The sequence below is a fragment of the Aethalodelphis obliquidens genome, unplaced genomic scaffold (genome assembly GCF_003676395.1).
Source record: "Aethalodelphis obliquidens isolate GAN/ISIS:26980383/991018 unplaced genomic scaffold, ASM367639v1 scaffold5, whole genome shotgun sequence".
Taxonomy (NCBI): domain Eukaryota; kingdom Metazoa; phylum Chordata; class Mammalia; order Artiodactyla; family Delphinidae; genus Aethalodelphis; species Aethalodelphis obliquidens.
In genome coordinates this window covers 13,599,755-13,619,053 of record NW_020837949.1, presented here as the reverse complement: position 1 = coordinate 13,619,053, position 19,299 = coordinate 13,599,755, and the positions used below count along the sequence as shown (strand labels likewise).

General features: G+C 36.8%; 1 protein-coding gene across 2 annotated transcripts in view; it reads right to left on the bottom strand.

Annotated features, from left to right (window-relative positions):
- The window catches only part of KDM7A (lysine demethylase 7A), a 63,488-nt gene extending 44,505 nt beyond the window's left edge, over positions 1-18,983 (bottom strand). The window contains exons 1-3 of one of the 2 annotated variants that reach the window (XM_027101740.1): positions 18,980-18,983; positions 5,528-5,613; positions 21-138 (exon numbers count right to left, since the gene is read on the bottom strand). In XM_027101740.1, the coding sequence (XP_026957541.1) occupies positions 21-138; position 5,528 (119 nt within the window). In that variant the 5' untranslated portion in view covers positions 5,529-5,613; positions 18,980-18,983. Of the gene's footprint in view, positions 1-20; positions 139-5,527; positions 5,614-18,979 lie in introns of those variants that run through there. The other variant, XR_003431858.1, reaches the window with a different exon arrangement.
- Positions 18,984-19,299: the final 316 nt, after the last annotated feature.

The window sequence follows — 19,299 nt, the reverse complement described above, 5'->3', positions numbered from 1 at the left end:
GGTCATAACAGGTTTCCTACCTTGGGAAGACTCGAGAACGTAATTCCTTCACAAAAGTTCTAGTTCCAGCCTGCACTGGTTTGGAACCATCATCAATTTCTGTGTAGTCGTGCCTGTGCCAGTTCCTCCTCTTTTTCACTGGATTTTTAGAAGATTAAAAAAAGAAAGCATTTTTGTAACTGGTGGTACTACGTACTTTCTATAATCAATTATAGTCTATATAATCAGAAACAACAATGGTCGAGTACAATAATACTCACATTTTTTAATACATTTCTAAGGCTGAAGAAGTAAAATTTAATGCTGCAATTATAGGCAATTAACTGTGGGTTTTAAAAATTCTTTTTATTTCAAAAATGATTTTAAAATTAAATCAACAAATTCAAATTAGCAGATTGAGCCTTTTATAATATCCACATTTACACATATAAAATCTCACAATTATTTAAAATCATGATTTTCACTAGAACATTAGGTCACGATACGATTTTTATGGATCATCCACATCATCCCCTCAGGACAGGGCCTTTGATCCCACAGCAGAAATCTATTTCAACAGCACAGTTCCCTTCTCTGTTATGTCAGGATTTATTCCCAAAATAAGCATGGTTACACTGACACAGAGAATAGCAGGTGACTGCGTCAGAGCGAAAGGAGGACAATTAAGATGACAGAATAAATAACCTCTGGTCAGATCTAACACTCAGGTCCCGTGATTCTACAGCTCTGGGAGGCTACAATCTTTTTTTTTTTTTTAATTTATTTTTCATTTATTTATTTTTGGCTGCATTGGGTCTTTGTTGCTGTGTGTGGGCTTTCTCTAGCTGCAGCGAGCGGGGGCCACTCTTCGTTGCGGTGTGCAGGCTTCTCATTGCGGTGGTTTCTCCTGTTGCAGGGCACGGGCTCTAGGCGCGCAGGCTTCAGTAGTTGTGGCTTGAGGGCTCTAGAGCGCAGGCTCAGTAGTTGTGGCGCATAGCCTTAGTTGCTCCGCGGCATGTGGGATCCTCCGGGACCAGGGCTCGAACCCGTGTCCCCCGTACTGGCAGGCAGATTCTTAACCACTGCGCCACCAGGGAAGCCCCGGAGGCTACAATCTTGAATAAGCACAGCAACCAAAATCAGGACACTTGGCTTTGACTCCTAGTTTAGTCATAACTTGCTCTGCAACCTTGGGCAAATCTCTTTAACGTGTCTGGGTCCAGTTTCCTCAATGTGGAAATGAAGGGAATGAGTACAGTTTTTCAGACTGTGTTGAGGAACCCTTAATAAAAGGGAAGATGGAGATGAGGTTGAGGTAGGAGCTCTGGACCTCATTCCTCTTTCCCCCAGAGGGGCACCACCTACATGTCTTTTGTGTGGTATCAATGTAAGATTTCAGTTTTACTGTTTTTTTTTCTTTTAAGTTTGAAAATCACTTTTAAGCCTAAAACCTCCATGATTCTGGGAAATGTACTGATGTCTATAACTTACTTAGAATGAATCAAAAAATAAGGTGGATAGACAGTGGGATCGTTACACAGACAGATATGAGATAAAGCAAGTAATATAAAATGTTAATAGTGGAATCTAGATGGTGGGTTTAGAGGTACTCGCTGTAAAATTCTTTCAACTTTTCCTGTATGTTTGAAGATTTTCATAATAAAACCTTGGGGGAAGGACACAACTCTATGAGTCTAAGTTATTTCAAATCCTTCACCTTACAAAGATCATAATAATAAAATAATGCTGGATCCTCATATGGATAAGAAGTCACACTAAATAATCAATAGGGGTGGAAATCAGGCTTATTCATATCTAAGAGTCTAAAACAAGATTCTCAAGTAATTTATGGCGTCAGACCCCCAAGATGGAAGAGAGTAAATCCCGTTTTTTAAAAATGTCACGGAAAAACTGACAATCATTAAGCAACCTTCCTAGAAAATACCATTAAGGTGTCCTTTGTGTGTTACTATTTTTTTTTTCTCACTTAAAATCAATTCTAAAATTCAAGGGTATTTCATTCCAGGCTTTTTTTTCCTACAAATATATAGATACATAACCCCATTTTATTTTCAACTGGGATCATAATGTTTATCCTGCTTACCTTCCTTATCGTGGGCATTTTCTCCTTATTAAATATTCAAGAACAATTTAAAGGCAGCCTAGAATTTTAAGATGTAAATGTAGACGCATCTTTAAATAAAGATGAAATTAATATTTATATACATAAATCTGTTTCTTGCTATATATTGCAAACCTGCCTCCAGAAAAGTGGTAACTCACTCACATTCTTACCAATATATATGAGCAGCCTATTTGAAAAGCCCCAGGTCAACAGTGGGAGGGAGGGAGGGAAAAAGAGGGAGAAAGAACAGACTGCCTACTTGAAAATAAACAATGATGTTACACTGTTTTAATTTTCATTTTGGCGGAACAGATTAGAATTCAAACAGATTTGGGCTTGGACAGCTATGGGTTCAAACTCCAGCTCTGCCAAACAGCTACATGAGAGACCTAGTAAGATAATTTTTCTCACATCAAGGTGTTACAAATATCAAAGGAGATAACATAGGTCTAGTTTTTCTTAGCATAGTGCCTGGGGCAACCAATATGCTGCCAATTACTTCTCTTTTCTTTTAAATGTGCTGACTTGCAGGATTTTAACAGAAGGCTACACTGTCCTGTTGGGCCAACATCCTTAACACATAAAAGCAGTCGCTGCAAGAGCTGACTGAATTTCTTAAAGGAAGGAGGCCAGTGAAAGAACATTTTAATAATGGTCATAGGGAATGGAGAGAGAATTTTGAGTTTAGAGTGCATGTGCCTGAGGAGCACTGAGAATATGTGTTTAAGTATCAGGCTGGTTTTTTTGACACTGGACCTCGAACAGAGTTCTTAATTCCCATTAAGAAGGTAAAGTCTAAATTCACCATATTTATGGATATTATACTGTCTCAATGGTATCTGTAGTAAGGATTCCTGGGGAGCTCTCAAAGAAACAGGAAATCGTTGGTGGCAAGCAGAAGAGGCTTAAGACCAAAAGGTATGACCCAAATTAGGGGCGAGGGTGAGGGGTGAGAAGCATTGGAGCCTTAAATCAAGATAAAACAGATTCCTGGATCTTGGGCATTTTCCTAAAGGGTACTTAGAGTTGGACTTTTGCCCAGAAGACAGCCAATGCCTGATCTTATGTTATTCAAGGAAGAGAAGCATATGTAGGGGCAAGTAACAGTCAAGTTTCCCTCTGAAGTGTTGTTATTCAAAGTGCAGGTCATGATCCATTATGGGTTGTGAAATCAATTTAGTGAGCATGACAAGCTTTTAAAAAAATTAAATCATATAGGAAAAAAGAAAATAGAGTGCATTACATTTAGTAGTGTTTTCTTTTTTTTAATTTTTTTTTTTTACGTGGACCACTTTTAAAGTTTTTATTGAATTTGTTACAATATTGCTTCTGTTTATGCTTTGGTTTTTTGGTTGTGAGGCATGTGGGATCTTAGCTCCCCGACCAGGGATCGAACCCACACCCCCTGCATTGGAAGGTGAAGTCTTAACCACTGGACCGCCAGGGAAGTCCCTGCAACAGTGTTTTAAACACTACATTATTCTGATTCATAGTAACCCCTTTAACATTTCATGGAAATTAAATTCAAATTATTTCATTTTGGGGTTATTTACTTAAATTCTAAATTCTGTTTCCCTTCTTGACATAACAACCCAGTATTATTTATTTCCTCAAAGAATTACACTTGGTCAATAATTACTTCAAGTTATATACTACATACTTCAGTGCTACACAAAATAAGAACCTTTAAAAACATTTATATTAACAAATTAGTCAATTACACGTGTAACAATTCTACCAATTTGCTAACCTCAAATTTTATACTGCGTAACTAACAAAAAGGATAATCTGTATTTTACAAAAAAATATTTTAATACATTCATAGAGCTTAATTTGTTAGATCTCTTAGAAAGAAACTGATAAATTATTAATATTTCTAACAAAACAGATAAGCAGTCAGTTGCTCCTAAGTCTCTTTTGAAAAGATCACTTGCCCATAACCTCAGGACAAAATTTCTATTTTAAAAAAATATTAGGAAAAAGGCTGCATTCAAAATAAAGAGGTTGTATAGGCTACCTACATCTGACCCAAGCGTGTATCAAGGTATGTTCGGGAAAAGCTCAGTTCTAAAATGACTAAGTCTACAGTTTTTCTCTTTAATTTTATGAACACAAAAAAGCTAGCATGCAGTCTAAATTTTTAAGAAAAGAAATAGTTACAATCCAAAGTCTTTAAAATCTCTTCTCTACTCTCATATTTGTACAACAATTAATATTCCCATCTATTCCTCTAAAGCATCTGTAAAAGGCTAACAATAATATCGTTTTGTATGTGTTGTTGGTGTACTCCAGAGGACACGTGAGCTTCCCTGCCCATGCCCTCACGCCTCAAGAAGAGTGCAGGCAAAGACTTGGTCTGGCTTCTGCCTTCCGTGGGACGGGGACTGTGGGGAAGTTGCTTCCATCACAGAGGATAGCTGGGCAGGACTCTAGGCCATATGCAACAGCATGACCTAATTCGGACAACAGGAGTAGTACTTTAGCATATCGGTGCCCTAATTTTCTCCTAGAAGTATAATGCACGTGTGTGCATTAAAGTCTTATCCTATACTGTTCACTGTCGCAAATAGTACTGGAAGATTTTTTCTTCTTCTTCCAGTTTTACTGAGATATAATTGACATACAGCCCTGAATAAGTTTAAGTTATACAGCATAATGATCTGACTGACACACATCATGAAATGATGACCACAGTAAGTTTAGTGAACATCCATCATTTCGTGTAGATACAATAAGTGAAATAGGAAAAAAAAATTTTTTCCTGTGATGAGAACTCTTAGGAGCCACTTTCTTAACAACTTTCATAAAGAACATACAGCAGTGTTAATCGTATTTAACATGTTGTACATCCCTAGTACTTATTTATCTTATAACTGGAAGTTTGTACCTTTTGACCATCTTCATCAAATCCTCTCCCCCATCCCTGCTTCTGGTAACCATAAATCTGACCTCTTTTTCTATGAGTCTGTTTATTTGTCTTTGAAACATAAATGACCAACAACACTGTGTTAGTTCCTAGCACACAACATACTGATTCAATATTTCTATACACTTCAGAATGATCACTACGATAAGTCTAGTTACCATTCTTTTTTTTTGTAATTTATAGAGATAAAAACAGCCAGAATCAGAAAAATTTTACTTTATTGCACTTCGCAAATTGAAAGCTTTGAAAATATGTATTTGAGTTTGGGGGCTTTGCACTGGCAGTTAAGAAGGATAGTATTTTTTTCACTTAATGTTTTGACTTGTTAAATAAGTTATTTAATAATTCAAACAAAAACTGTATTCTCAACATCTTCAGAAAAATCTTCCTTATAGTTCTTGGTGGGTATAATATAACTAGTCAGAGTATCATTAAAGTATTGTCATGTACATATTAAGTTCTAAAGTTCAATTTTTATTTAAGCTTCTAGTACTTACTCAAGGAGGAACCATGTAGAACTGCACAGTTGGGACAGTGATATAGGTCAATGTCAACAGCATGATGTTCTTCTACTCCAACACAGCTAAGATAAAGAAAAATAAAGCCAATGTGTAAATAAGGTGAAGATTTTCACTTAACTATAACAGATTGGTTAGAATTTAGCTGAGAAATGTACAACCTCACCAATAAACTTTGTAAAGTACAGAAACACATGCAAGAATAAATTTAATTCTCTTCCTTACATACTTGCTGAATAATTGTGGGGTTGAATATGTGGGAAGTGATTCACTACTAGCAGCAGTAGAGACAGCAGAAGTAACATAATTATAAACCATAAAACCCTCAAACCATTATGTAAATACTACCTGTTATGGACTAAATGTTTGTGTCCCTCCAAAATTCACATGCTGAAGCTGTACACTCCTGTGTGACTGTATTTGTAGATAGGGCCTCTAAGAAGGAAGTAATTAAGGTTAAATGAGGTCCTAAGGATTGGAGCCTTAATCCAATAGGATTAGTGTCCCTACATGAAGAGACACCACAGAGCTCACATACCCTCTCTCTCTCCTCTCTTCTCTCTTCCTCTCCTTCTCTCCTCCCTGAGCAGACTAAAACACCACTTAACTTTAAAATATGACTGTCATCAGCAGAGGTGATTAGTAAATTTGGGTAACATCACTGACATGGTGAGAGCACTGAGTCTTAACAGTTCTGCTTTAGGTCTCATACCCCTAATTAACCAGTTAAATTAGTTTGAGGCACTGTATCTGGAATACTCCATATCATGGAGTATACAGCAGCAGCACTTAAATAAAAATAAAGTTTAAGGGGACCACCTAAGAACTGATAAAACTACATAGTGACATCTTGAAAACAGGAGTAGTTCACCAACGAAAGACCACAGCAGCTTTGCTCACTTCCCAAATAACTTATTAGGGTAAAAATTTATACATGTTTGGACTCCCAAAAAGTTTCAGAACAAAAACACAACCACAACTAGGACTTGAAAAAGAACCAAAGCAGACCTAACACAGAATTTTGGGGCATCAGTTGACAGGTGTAACAGTGGAAGAGAAAATTAGTGAAATGGATGACAGGCTTATCATTCAGAATGTAGCAGAGAGAATAAGATGGTGGGAAATACAAACAAGACTGTAAGAACCACGAAGGATAAAATGAAAAAATGTATAACATACATTTAACCACAGCCTCAGAAGGTAAAGAGAGAATAGGGGTAGAAGCAATATTATGAGCTAACAGTTAAAAATTTGCAGAAATAATGAAAGACACTGATCTCCAGATTTAAGAAACCCAACATATCCCAAGCAGGATGAATAAAAAGTCTACATCTAATCACATCATAGTAAAACTGCAGAAAAACAAAGTCAGAAAATTTCAAAGCCATAAGAAGAAAAAAGCACAGATTACTTGCAAGGATGAGAGACTTCTCAAAGCAATAATGGAAACTGGAACACATTAGAATATCTTACATGTGCTTAAAGAAAATATCTGCTAACCTAAAATATTAACCAAGCATTCAACATTCAGTTAAAATGTGTTTCGGGGAGGGGGGGGGTAAGTAATTGTACAACCAAAAACTGAGAGTTCACCTCCAGCCAATCAACAGTAAAGAAAATGCCAACAGATGTACTTCTGGCAGAAGGAAGATGATCACAGAGAGGTCTGAGATGCAAGAAAAAACGGAAAAGCTAAGAAAAGTAGAGTAATAAATATGTGGGTAAACTTATACAAACACTGACTACCTAAAACAAATAATGTCATGTGAGGTTTAAATATATATACAAAGAGCTAAAACACATGACAATAGCAGCATTTGAGTCAGGAGAGGACAAATGGAGTTACAGGGTCCCGAGGCACTTATACGAGAAGGAAAGAGAAGGTAATGATTACTGTTAGACTTCAATAATAATGAGTTGAGGACCCCTATTATAATTTCTTGGGAGACAACTAAAAGAACAGAAACAGAGAGCATAGCTCCCAAACTAGTTGGGGGCAGAGGGTGATCAAAAAGAGGAGGGGAGGAAAAAGAGAAAAAAAACCAAAAAGACTAAAATAAGGTATAAATTCAAATATATCAGTAATTATATTGTATGCAAATGGACTAAATGCTTAAGTTAAAAGACAGATTATATGGCTGGACTTAAACAATACAAGTTGCTGGTTATAAGAGACATAAAACAAGGATACATTAAGACTGAAAGTAATAGGATGGGCAAATAAATACCACAAAAATAGTGATCAAAAGAAAGTACAGCTATATTAAGCAACACAGAATCTAAAGCAAAAAATATGAGATAAACATGTTCACTTCATAATGACAAAAATTTCAATTCACCAGGAGGACAAAACAGTAGTGGAGATTTTGACAATTCTCTCAGTATCTGATAGAATAAACAGGTAAAACAAAAATCTATGAAATATACAAGATTTGAACTGCAGGATTAAAAAAATATGGCCTAATGAACATTTATAGAATCCTACACCCAACATCCATAGAACACACATTTCTTCTGAAGCACACATGGACCATTCATAACAAGTGATCATACACTGGGCCACAATCAAATTTGAAGGTCTGAAATCAGAAATTCTCTGGCCACAGTTCAAGATAGAAAGCAATGACAAAAAGTTAACTAGAAAATCTTCATGTGTTTAGAAATTAAGAAATAATATTCTAAATAACCTGAGTCAAAAGATAAATCATAATAAAGGCTAAAATTAATGAATTAATAAACATCTACCTCAAAAAAGTTACAGAAAGAATAGCAAAATAAACCTTAAAAATACAGACAGAAGGAAAACCAAAAGAACAGAACTGATGACGCGGAAAACAAACATACAATAGAGCACTGAAGCCAAAAACCGATTCCTTGAAAAGACTTGTAAACCTCTAGAAAGCTCAAGAAAAATGAGATAAAACATAAGTAAACAATGGTAGGAATGAAAAGAGAGAGAAAACTATAGATTCTATACATGCTAAATGCAAAAGAGGGTATTATGAACAATTTTATGCTAAAAGATTAAAAAATATAGATAAGTCAGGCAAACCTGGGTCACAAAGAAAAAAAATATTTGAATAGTCCTAAAATTGTTACTTATATTAAAAATTATCCCCCCCTCCAAAAAAAAAAAAAAAATCCCAGGCCCAGATGGCCTCACAAGCAAGTTCTAGCAAATATTAAAGGAATAAATAATTCCAATATTATATAAAATTTGCACCAGCAAGTAGGAAAAAAAGACTTACTTTCTAACTCATTTTATGATAGCATGACCTTGATACTAAAACTTGGAAAGGATGATACAAGAAAGGAAAATTATAAGTCACTCTCATTTATGAGCAAAGATGCAAATAGCAAGTTTGGTCTATCTCTGGAATGCAAGGTGGTTTTAACACTAAAAAATTTAATCTATGAAGTTTGCTACATTAACAGATTAAAATAAAAAACCATATGACCATTTAAAAAGAAGCAGGACAAGTATTTGATAAAATTCAACATTTATTTATGATTAAAAAGCAAACAAAACCCCTTAGAAAATTAAGACTACAAGGATACTTCCAAAATCTGGTAAAGGGTACTTATAAAACTATGCAAATAACATGAGAGCAGTCTCTTTGAGATAAGAGCAAGACAAGAATGCCTGATGCTACCACATCTAATGAAACTTATCCTGGTGTAGTAAAATAAGAAAAAGAACTAAAAGGTATAGAGATTGGAAAAGCAAAAGCAAAGCTGCTACTGCAAATGCTGTGGTTACACATGTAGAAAATGAATCTGTGGATAAATTACAAAAATCAATAAAAAGAAAGGTGGCAAGATACAATACCAGCACATAAAAAGTAATTGTACATCCATATACCAACATTATAAAGCTAAAAAATGAAATAAAACACCATGCACAACTGCAGAAAAAATGTCAAGTATGCTGGAATTTAACAAAAACTATGCAAAGACCCCTTTAAGGAGAATTATAACACATTATTAAGAGACTTTAAAGAAGACCTAAATAAATGGAGATATACATCATGATCATGGATTTGAAGTGTAATATGTAAAGATATTAATTCTCCTCAAATTGATTTATAGATTCAATCTACTCCCAGTCAAAATCTGTAGAACTTGACAGGCTGATTGTAAAACTGTTTCCATAGAAACATAAAGAGCCAAGGATACATAAGGCATTCTTGGCGGGGGCGGGGGGAAAGAAAAAAGCAAACTCTCTACCAGGTATCAAGACATATTTTAAAGTTGTAGGAATGAAGGTAATACAAAACTGATGCAAGAGCCCCCAAACAGACCCAGGCATATGTGGACACTTATACAGCAAGGACAGACTTTTCTGTAGGAGGTCCTGAGACACCATTTATATATCTGTATGGGGAAAAAATGAAATTAGACACCTATCTCACAACATAAAAATTTATTCCAAAATAGATTAGAAACACACATGAAAACACACGTAAGAGGAAAACTACAAAGGTTGTATAACATAAAATCAAAATATCTTTATGACTTTGTGGTAGGAAGTGTTGTCTTAATCAAAACATAAAATGTACTATCCATAAGGGGAAAAACTGGTAACTTTAATTATACTAAAATATATAGTTCATTAAACTATAAAGAATGAAAGGATAAGCCAGAGTGGGAGAAGACTTTACAATAGAGATAACCACCAAAGGAATTATACCCACAGTATAATAAACTCCTACAAATCAATAGGAAAGGGGAGGGGAGAAGGGGGGAGGGGAGGGAAGGGGAGGGGAGAAGAGGGGAGGGGAGGGGAGGGGAGAGGAGGGGAGGGGAGGGAAAGGAAAGGAGGAAAGAAAGAAGGAAAGAAAGAACCCAGTAAAAAAAAAATGAACAAAAGATGTAACTAGGCACACAATAAAAGGAAATACAAGTGACTGATACACACATGAAAATATACGTAACCTCATAAATAACTGGAGGAATGCAAACTAAAACCACAGTATGCTCACCATATTGACTAAAACTAAAAAGTCTACTGATAACCAAATGTTGAAGATGATGTGGAGCAATGGAAACTCATATACCACTGGCTGGAGTAAATTTGGCACAGCCATTATGGAAAACAATTTTGTAAAAGAACTGAAGAATCCTATATTCTATGACCAAGCGATTCCTCTTTTAGGTACATGTACCTTAGAGAAACTCATGCACGTGTGCACAAGGACACTATACAGGAAAGGTTACAGAATCATTATTTCTAATAGTCCATTAACAGTAAAATGTATAAACTACAGTATATTCTCACAATGGAATTCTGCATAATAAAAATGAAAGAACTATAGACCCATGCAATAACTGAATGAATTATATGAATGTCAATATTATGTTAAAAAAAAAGACAAGAATATATACAATGTATTCTATTTATTCATAAAGTTTAAAGCCAGGCAAAGCTGAAGTACAGTGTTTAGGGATTAAACTATAAAGAAAAGCAGAGATAGATCGTAACAGTAGGATCACAGATTCCTCTAGGGAGTTGTGATCTGGAAAGGATTGCGGGGAGGTGTCTGGATCCTGGGTGGTTGTTATTACAAGGGTATATGTTTTATAATCATTCATTAAGTTATATATTTATGTTTTAGACACTTTTCTGTGTTCTTTCACATTAAAATACTTTTAAGGATAAAATTCTATCTACAATAATATAAAAAGATTAAGCAAACAAAAACCTTGAATTAATCTAACAACTGAAGCAAAATATCAAAAACAATGTATCTTAAAGATCTGTGGATACCCCAAAATAAACCTGTTCTCATTTGAGGACTCCAGTACAATTGCTTCCATAAAGTCTTTGGGAGTCTGAGTAGAGTATGATGCCATCAAGACAAAAAAAAAAAAAAAAAAAAGTCAAAACCAGTTGTCAAAAATAACATATTTCCATTTGAATATTCAATCCATGTAACTGAATCAAGTACTTGCAATTTATTTCTATAGAACGGAAATTTCTTTGGTTTTATCTGTCCAATTTAGATATACTTCATTTATTTCCACAGAAAGCAAAGGTGAATATGCTGTTTAGAAAGTTTTTTTAACTGAAAAACTATCAATTTCCAATCCAATAAAATAAACCTTATGCAAAATTTTTTACTTATTTATGCACAACCTACTGGGTCCAATCATTGGATAGTGTATTCACACTTCCCAATTTCAAAACTTACTTACAAAGCTACAGTAATCAAGACAGTATGGTACTGACATACAGATCAATGGAACAGAATTGAGAGTCCAGAAATAAACCCTTACCATTTAGGATCAACTGATTTTCAACAAGGGGTGCCAAGATCATCCAATAGGGAATAGTCTTTTCAACAACGGTACTGAGACAAATACATGCAAAAGAATGCAGTTGGACCCCCACCACACACCATATATAAAAATTAACTCAAATTAACTCAAATGGATCATATATGTAAATGTAAGACCTAAAATTATAAAACTTCTCAAATAAAGCATAGGAATAAATCTTCATGGCCTTGAATCAGAAAATGGTTTCTTAGATCCAGCACCAAAAGCACGAGGGACAAAAGAAAAATAGATGAATTGGATGTCACCACTACAATCTGAAGGCTTCTGTTTTCTCAGCTTAGTTTAGTGCGAGATAATCAGCCGAGTCTGGAAAGTGGTAGAGCAGTGTGAGGAAAGGAAATACAAAATAGTTGATCTGAGGAATGAAGACCAAGAAACAGTAACACTGCTAGGTAGCACTGAGCTCTGTGATAATGAATTCCAAGTGAAATCATCTCTGCACAGCTGTGTGATTGTTTTCGTTTTCTTAGCAATGTTCAACCATGTGGCGCAGGCCCAGAGGAGGAGCTTGGGTCCATCGAGAGTTGGGGTTTTGCAGGCAAAGACTAGAAAGGGAGTTGAGGATATTTACCAGGGAGATAATATAATGATGAACCATGAAAGCGAAACTGGACAAAAGGGGCATGAATACAGAAAAAGGTAGTGAAAGATGGTGAGATGGTCTTAGGGGGTCTCAATATGTTCTCAGCACTGACTCAGTGGAAAGCCTTGAACAACCGATCTGTAAGAGGCAGAGATGATGCTCAAAGAGTGGGATGTTCAGAATTTAAAGTTTCTGAAGTAGTGTAGTCTATGACAGTGATAAGGTACAAGTGTAATAACAGCAGGTTGCTAAAATGGAGCAAAGAAAAGGGTCACTGGAGGTAAGTGAGAAGGTACCTCTACATTCAGTGAAACAATTCCAAACCACACTTCCCTGATTTTGGTGCTACTCCGACCAGAACAGAAACTCAAGACCACAGAAGCCAACTTGACACTTCTAGAAACTCGTGGTTTGTCTCGTCATACCTTGACTATGGCCACATTCCTTATGCTTAAAAAGTGATGGTTACACCAAAAGAATTATTGAGAAAAAATTGTTGGATATATCCTGGAAAACCTAAACCAGCATACATCATGAACTAACGTATGAATATCTAAGATACATATATAAGGGTGATTCCCATAAAGCTTAGGGAAGAAAGAGAAGACAGGGACATTCCAATTAATTAAGGACACTTCAGCAAAACTTGGCTAATGATCCTCAAAGACCCACGGTTCCTCTCTCCAGCTTCTGCTCTTCACTTCCACACTCACCCTCTATACTCTCTTTTACTAAAATGTCAGTGATATCTTCAGGTTTTGACCATTTCTAATCAACTGGCAAAACATTTATAGCTTACATTTATCAAAATTTTTCAGAACTTAATGGTAAATTTGGTAAATTAATAAAAAACAGTACATCTGATAAATCAGTAAATCTTAAAAACAATCCTTTATATTAATCATTAATCCTTTATATTAAAATATAATTTTAAAAATCAAATTAAACATAAAAATTAAATGCCCCTAGACCAAGAAGGTTATTTCAGATCTTTGGACGGCACTAAAAGGAACTACTACATACATTTCAGTTTCTCTCTCAAAGGGAGGGATAACTTCTCCCATCCCTCAGCCCCCGTTAAAAGAATTCTAGAGTCACTGTAGCTTTAACAGATATGTTAAGAGCAAATGCAGTAGGACACATAAAATGCAGAACTCTGAAAGCAAACTTTCTAAGAATAACTTTCAAATCCCCTTTAGTCTCTCACTCCATTTAGTTCTCTTATAAAACTTTCCTTCATATACAAATCGCTCCATTTTTTCCTAATGGCAAAATGTTCAATGTTTATTAGACCATTGGGAGTGTGTGTGTGTATATGTGGGGGGGGGGGCGTTTCCTATAGGGGTGACAATCTGACCTTTTCTGAATAGCTTCCATCTATAGAAGAACAGCCTCCTTGCCATTTGGTGAGTGTGACAGTGACAACTTTAGCACTTTCTATTGTCTTAATCTTCTGAAATTGTTGCTTAGCTGGCTTTTTTTTTTTTTTTGACACTTAACGAGAACAGAATTGAATTAATGACTAACCAGAATTCCCTGGGATCTGCCAAACATTCTCTTTTTTCCGCTTGGATAATGCTCCCATTTATATTCCCTCCTCTTGGTGTTAGAAGAGTAGGTGGCCAAATTCTTTAAGATCTTCCTGCCAGTGGACTTCATTAGGTATTCCTCTTGCTTCAAATGTTCTCCCCATTCCACACCAAGGAACCTTACACTACCTAGGCTTCAAAGCTCAACACAAATTCCTCCTCCTTGGTGAAACATCACTGGATCACCCCATATAAAGTCCTGCAACATTTTATTCACACACATTTCCACTCACTGATGTCTAATATTGAGCTATTTTACACACCCTATTTCCTGAGTTGAGCTCAAGACTTCTCTCAGGACCACTTACAGTGCCCTCTCAACATGATGATCCCAGTAAATTTCTGTTGATTATTAACTGTGCTGAAAACTTATTTTAAAATTGACCCGTTGTGGTAAAGTTATAAGCAGCTTAAAAAAAAAAAGTGTTCTGCTTGAATTTTTTAAGAATTTGGTATGGGAACTAAAGGCAACACAGTTGGCAAAAAAGGGAAAGATCTTTCAATGTATGAATTAGTAGATTTCTCATCTTTCCTTAGACGGTAGTAGGATGTAGCAATGAAATTCATTCATTTAAAATTGTGCTTCAGTGCAAGTTTTTGCCTGTGTTTCAAAAGTTCATCTTTCTACCCAAAGGCGATTTTTATGACTTCTTCATAGAGGACTGAGTCATCCATTGTGCAACCCTCAAAGCCTCACACTAATACCATCAAAGAGGATGCGGAGTGGCCTTTGAGATGCATTAACACCAGGAATATAGAGGGTGGTTTATAACCTGCTCTTCATATTTCCTTTCATATCATAACTCTGGGGTCAGCTGAGGCCTTGGGACAACTGTAAGTCAGGCAAGGACTGCCCAGTCTAGTTTCACGCCACCAGAAAAACAGGTGTCAACTGGCTCCAGTGGGATGCATAGATTTTTGGTTTGGGGACTTCCCTGGTGGTGCAGTCAGTGGTTAGGAATCCGCCTGCCAATGCAGGGGACACAGGTTCGAGCCCTGGTCCAGGAAGATCCCACATGCCACGGAGCAACTAAGCCCGTGTGCCACAACTATTGAGCCTGTGCTCTAGAGCCCGCAAACTACAACTACTGAGCCCGCGTGCCACAACTACTGAAGCCCACGTGCCTGGAGCCTGTGCTCCGCAACAAGAGAAGCCACCGCAATGAGAAGTCCACGCACCGCAATGAAGAGTAGCCCCCGCTCGCCGCAACTACAGAAAGCCCGCGTGCAGCAACAAAGACCCAATGCAGCCAAAAATAGGTAAGTAAAATAAATAAATTAAAAAAAAAAGAAAGAAAGACTTGGTTTGATTTCTAGCTCCAGTAGTTTTGACTTTGAGCAACTTCCTTAATTCCTCTGAGCAGGAGTTCTCCTAGGATTAAAAAGGACAATGTATGTAAATTTATAAAGCATATGGCTTAGCATATAGTAAGAAATAGTACAGTAAATATTATTAAGCAATGAATAGTAACCATTAATATTATTATGCTTCTATTAGGTACCAATCATAGCTTATACAGCTCTGGGCTTATTACCTATGAGGTTGGAGCCCATGCAGGAAATTTGGCTTTATGACTAGGCTTAATATTTTTTTCTTCAGTGATGCCTCTTCAGAACACAATTAGACACTCAAATGGCCATTCTTTAAGGGAAAAAGAAGAGAATTCCTTTTCAATTTTTAATTCCTTTTTGATGGTTGAGTTCTCTGGAGTCAGTCTACCTATGTTAAAATCCTGGGCTACTACCTATATGTGCCTTTGGGTAACTTTCTCTGTCTGTTTTTGGTCTCATCTGAAAGGATGGAGATAATGACAGTATCTCCCTCAAAGTTAAGAAAATTAATTAAGTTAACAAACATAAAACGTTCAGAATTGAAACTGCAGAACAATTGTTTTGGTGGTCCAAAAATCTTACTTTGCTAACCGGTATTAGCTTAATAGGTTGATATTCCTGCTAGAAGTACTAGGATGCCAACAGGCATTTCCACTTTTAAATTGCATTTTATGCAGTGTTTTAACCCTAAGATACTCTATTATCAATTATCAGCTAAAGCAAAAATTTATAATTTGCACATATGAAATATTTTCACTGACAATCAACCTGGTAGTTTTTTATTAAACCTGTGGTTTAATAAAAAAAAAAACCCAACTTCTGTTATTCTCTTGCTGACATGTAAAACTCTTTTCAAAAAATTAAGTGCTTTTCTTTACAAGTTGGGTATAGCATTGAAGATTTTATTTTTTGACACATTAAAGCTATTTACTGGCATATAATATGCTTAACTATATTTAATAAGGATTTTGAATGAAGTGCATACTCTGAACCAAATTCCTTTGGTTCATAATAATCTCAGAAAATTAGAGTTTTTCTACCTCTAATAGCCAGCTCATGCTTCCAACTGTCCTAGGGCTTCCTGAATTATTTCCAACCAGCTGACTCAGAACATCTATGTTAATAAGGGTGAGGGAGGACGACAATATAAAAAGGAAATGAACAAAGAACATGAAAGGAAAATAAGAGGGACTGAAGAACCAAGAGGTAAGCTCACTGATACAAAATGTACCCCTTAAAAAAGCTGAAAATCCTGTTGACATGCTTCTAATAAAATTTGTGCCAAGATGAATGTGTGAAACATATACATCAAATATAATTTACATGCTGAACATTATACTACTTGCCTCTAGAGCACAGAAAACATGCTTGTTCTTGTCACTGTCTATCTGACACCTGAGTACACAGGGTAGGCAATGTAAATGGTAAATGGATTAAAGTATCTTTACAAATAAGCATAAACAAACTATTATCTCAGGAAGGTAATAATTTCTACTAGGATGCCCTAAAGAAAGAAAAGCTGCTTTAAATTTCTGAAATATCCAAAAAGCTAAGTAGATTTGCTTTTCACCACCTTGTGGTCGTTCCACTAGCTCTTCAATCTCTCAAACTAATACTCTCTTACTCCTCTTTAGGAATCTACTTTCTGCCGGTGCGGCTATGCCTGAAGTATGCCAACAGTGACTAAGGAACGCTATAGTGCAAGTGGTGCCCAGGACATCTGCTGTTTCATGAAGACGGACTACATTTCTACTTATAAGCAGTGAAACAGCAAATAAATGCCAACCCAAAATGAATATTATGTGAGAATTTAATAAGAACTTTGTAAATCATCTTAGGGGAGAAAAATCTTGCCATGATGATAAAGGATAAACAGTAGCAATCACATAAACGTTTGCTTGGAAATGTTAAGTTAATAAAGGAAGGAATTAAAAACTGTGCCATCATTATGTACATTACCGCCTTCTTTTTTTTTTTTTTTTGGCTATGTTGGGTCTTCGTTGCTGTGCGCGAGCTTTCTCTAGTTGCGGTGAGCGGGGGCTACTCTTCATTGTGGTGCATGTCCTTTTCATTGTTGTGGCTTCTCCTGTGGAGCACGAGCTGTAGGCGCGTGGGCTCAGTGGTTGTGGCTCGTGGGCTCTAGAGCGCAGGCTCAGCGGCCATGGCTCACGGGCCCAGCCGCTCCGCGGCATGTGGGATCTTCCCGGACAAGGGCTCGAACCCGTGTCCCCTGTATTGGCAGGCAGATTCTTAACCACTGCACCACCAGGTAAGTCCCCGCTCACAGAATATTTACAGACGGAAAGCAGAAATTCCAAGCACATTAGGGAGGCATTAGTTTGGGCTACTATCCTGGCTGTAAATACCCTATTATACCCAAAATTAAATATGAATTTTGCAAATATAAAGGGGTAGAAAATGGACGTGAGGAGGAAAAAATAAATAATGGGTGACTTTTTCTTTCGAGATCTCAGTTTGAAATATCCATTTTTTTTTTTTTCTTATTTCTTTTGGGGTTTGCGGGCCTCTTACTGTTGTGGCCTCTCCCGTTGCGGGGCACAGGCTCCGAACGCGCAGGCTCATCGGCGCAGCCGCTCCGCGGCATGTGGGATCTTCCCGGACCGGGGCACGAACCCATGTCCCCTGCATCGGCAGGCAGACTCTCAACTACTGTGCCACCAGGGAAGCCCCTAAAATATCCATACTTTTTGCCAATGTAAAAGGATACATTATTCCTGAATGTTCAAGTTTAGTTGCAGGTATATAATCCCATTGTGCAAAAAAGATCTCTGTTCATTACAGATTTATATATTATGCCCATTTATTCTGTTCTCCTTTCTTGTAGCTTCTAAGTGTCCTTATGTTAGCTTGATTTTCCAAGTAGGGTATCTACTAAAAGAATATATAGATTAAATAGATAAGTAGAAATAGATTTTTTAAAAGATAAACCAATAGCCATCATGTATTTTCATTTCAACCCAGCTGACCGTTTTAATTCCCATTGTGAGCATGGCAAGGAAAGCTATATTTTCCAGGGTCTAATGACACCTACAGAAGATTTAATATATGCATGGCTAAGAGATCACACCCTGGGATAAAAGACAACAGGAAGTCATAAACTTCTATATTGAGGACACTTAGTGATGAGTCAACTACAAAGGACAGGAGTCAACTCAAGCCGATCTAGTTGCCTAATAACCTTTCTCCTCTTGTAAACAGTCTTCAGTGCCCAAACCTAAGGGGAGAGACTACATTCTGAGTGAAGCCAAGAGAAAGGATTCATCTTAGAGAACTTTCTGTTGGGACAAAAACTAAGGTTTCTAAGGGGGACTACTTAACACCCTTAGCAGGCTTCTTCATTCTCAATGAAGGATGAGTTAAGAGTAGAGGTTTGGATCATGGAAAGCCTGACATAATCCTTAACAAACATCCCTACATGAAGATTTCAAAGAACTTCAACAAAATTACAAATCAGAAGTACCCATCAAAAGCAAAACGGGTAGGGGCTTCCCTGGTGGCGTAGTGGTTGAGAGTCTGCCTGATGATGCAGCGGACACGGGTTCGTGCCCCGGTCCGGGAAGATCCCACATGCCGTGGAGCGGCTGGGCTCGTGAGCCATGGCCGCTGAGCCTGCGCGTCCGGAGCCTGTGCTCCGCAACAGAAGAGGCCCACGTACCGAAAAAAAAAAAAAAAAAAAAAAAAAAAAGCAAAACGGGTAGTGCTGAGTTGTCCAGAAAAGGTCAACAGCAAACACTGGACCATCCTATTTCAAAACATACAGTAAGGGCAAAGTGTTAAGTGTGTAATACGTAGGGGTTTTTACCTATTAGATCCATTCAGAAGATAACATCATTATAGGTTCCTCAAGGTTCACTTTGTAATTCTTCTTTATTTCCACTAGAGGTCAG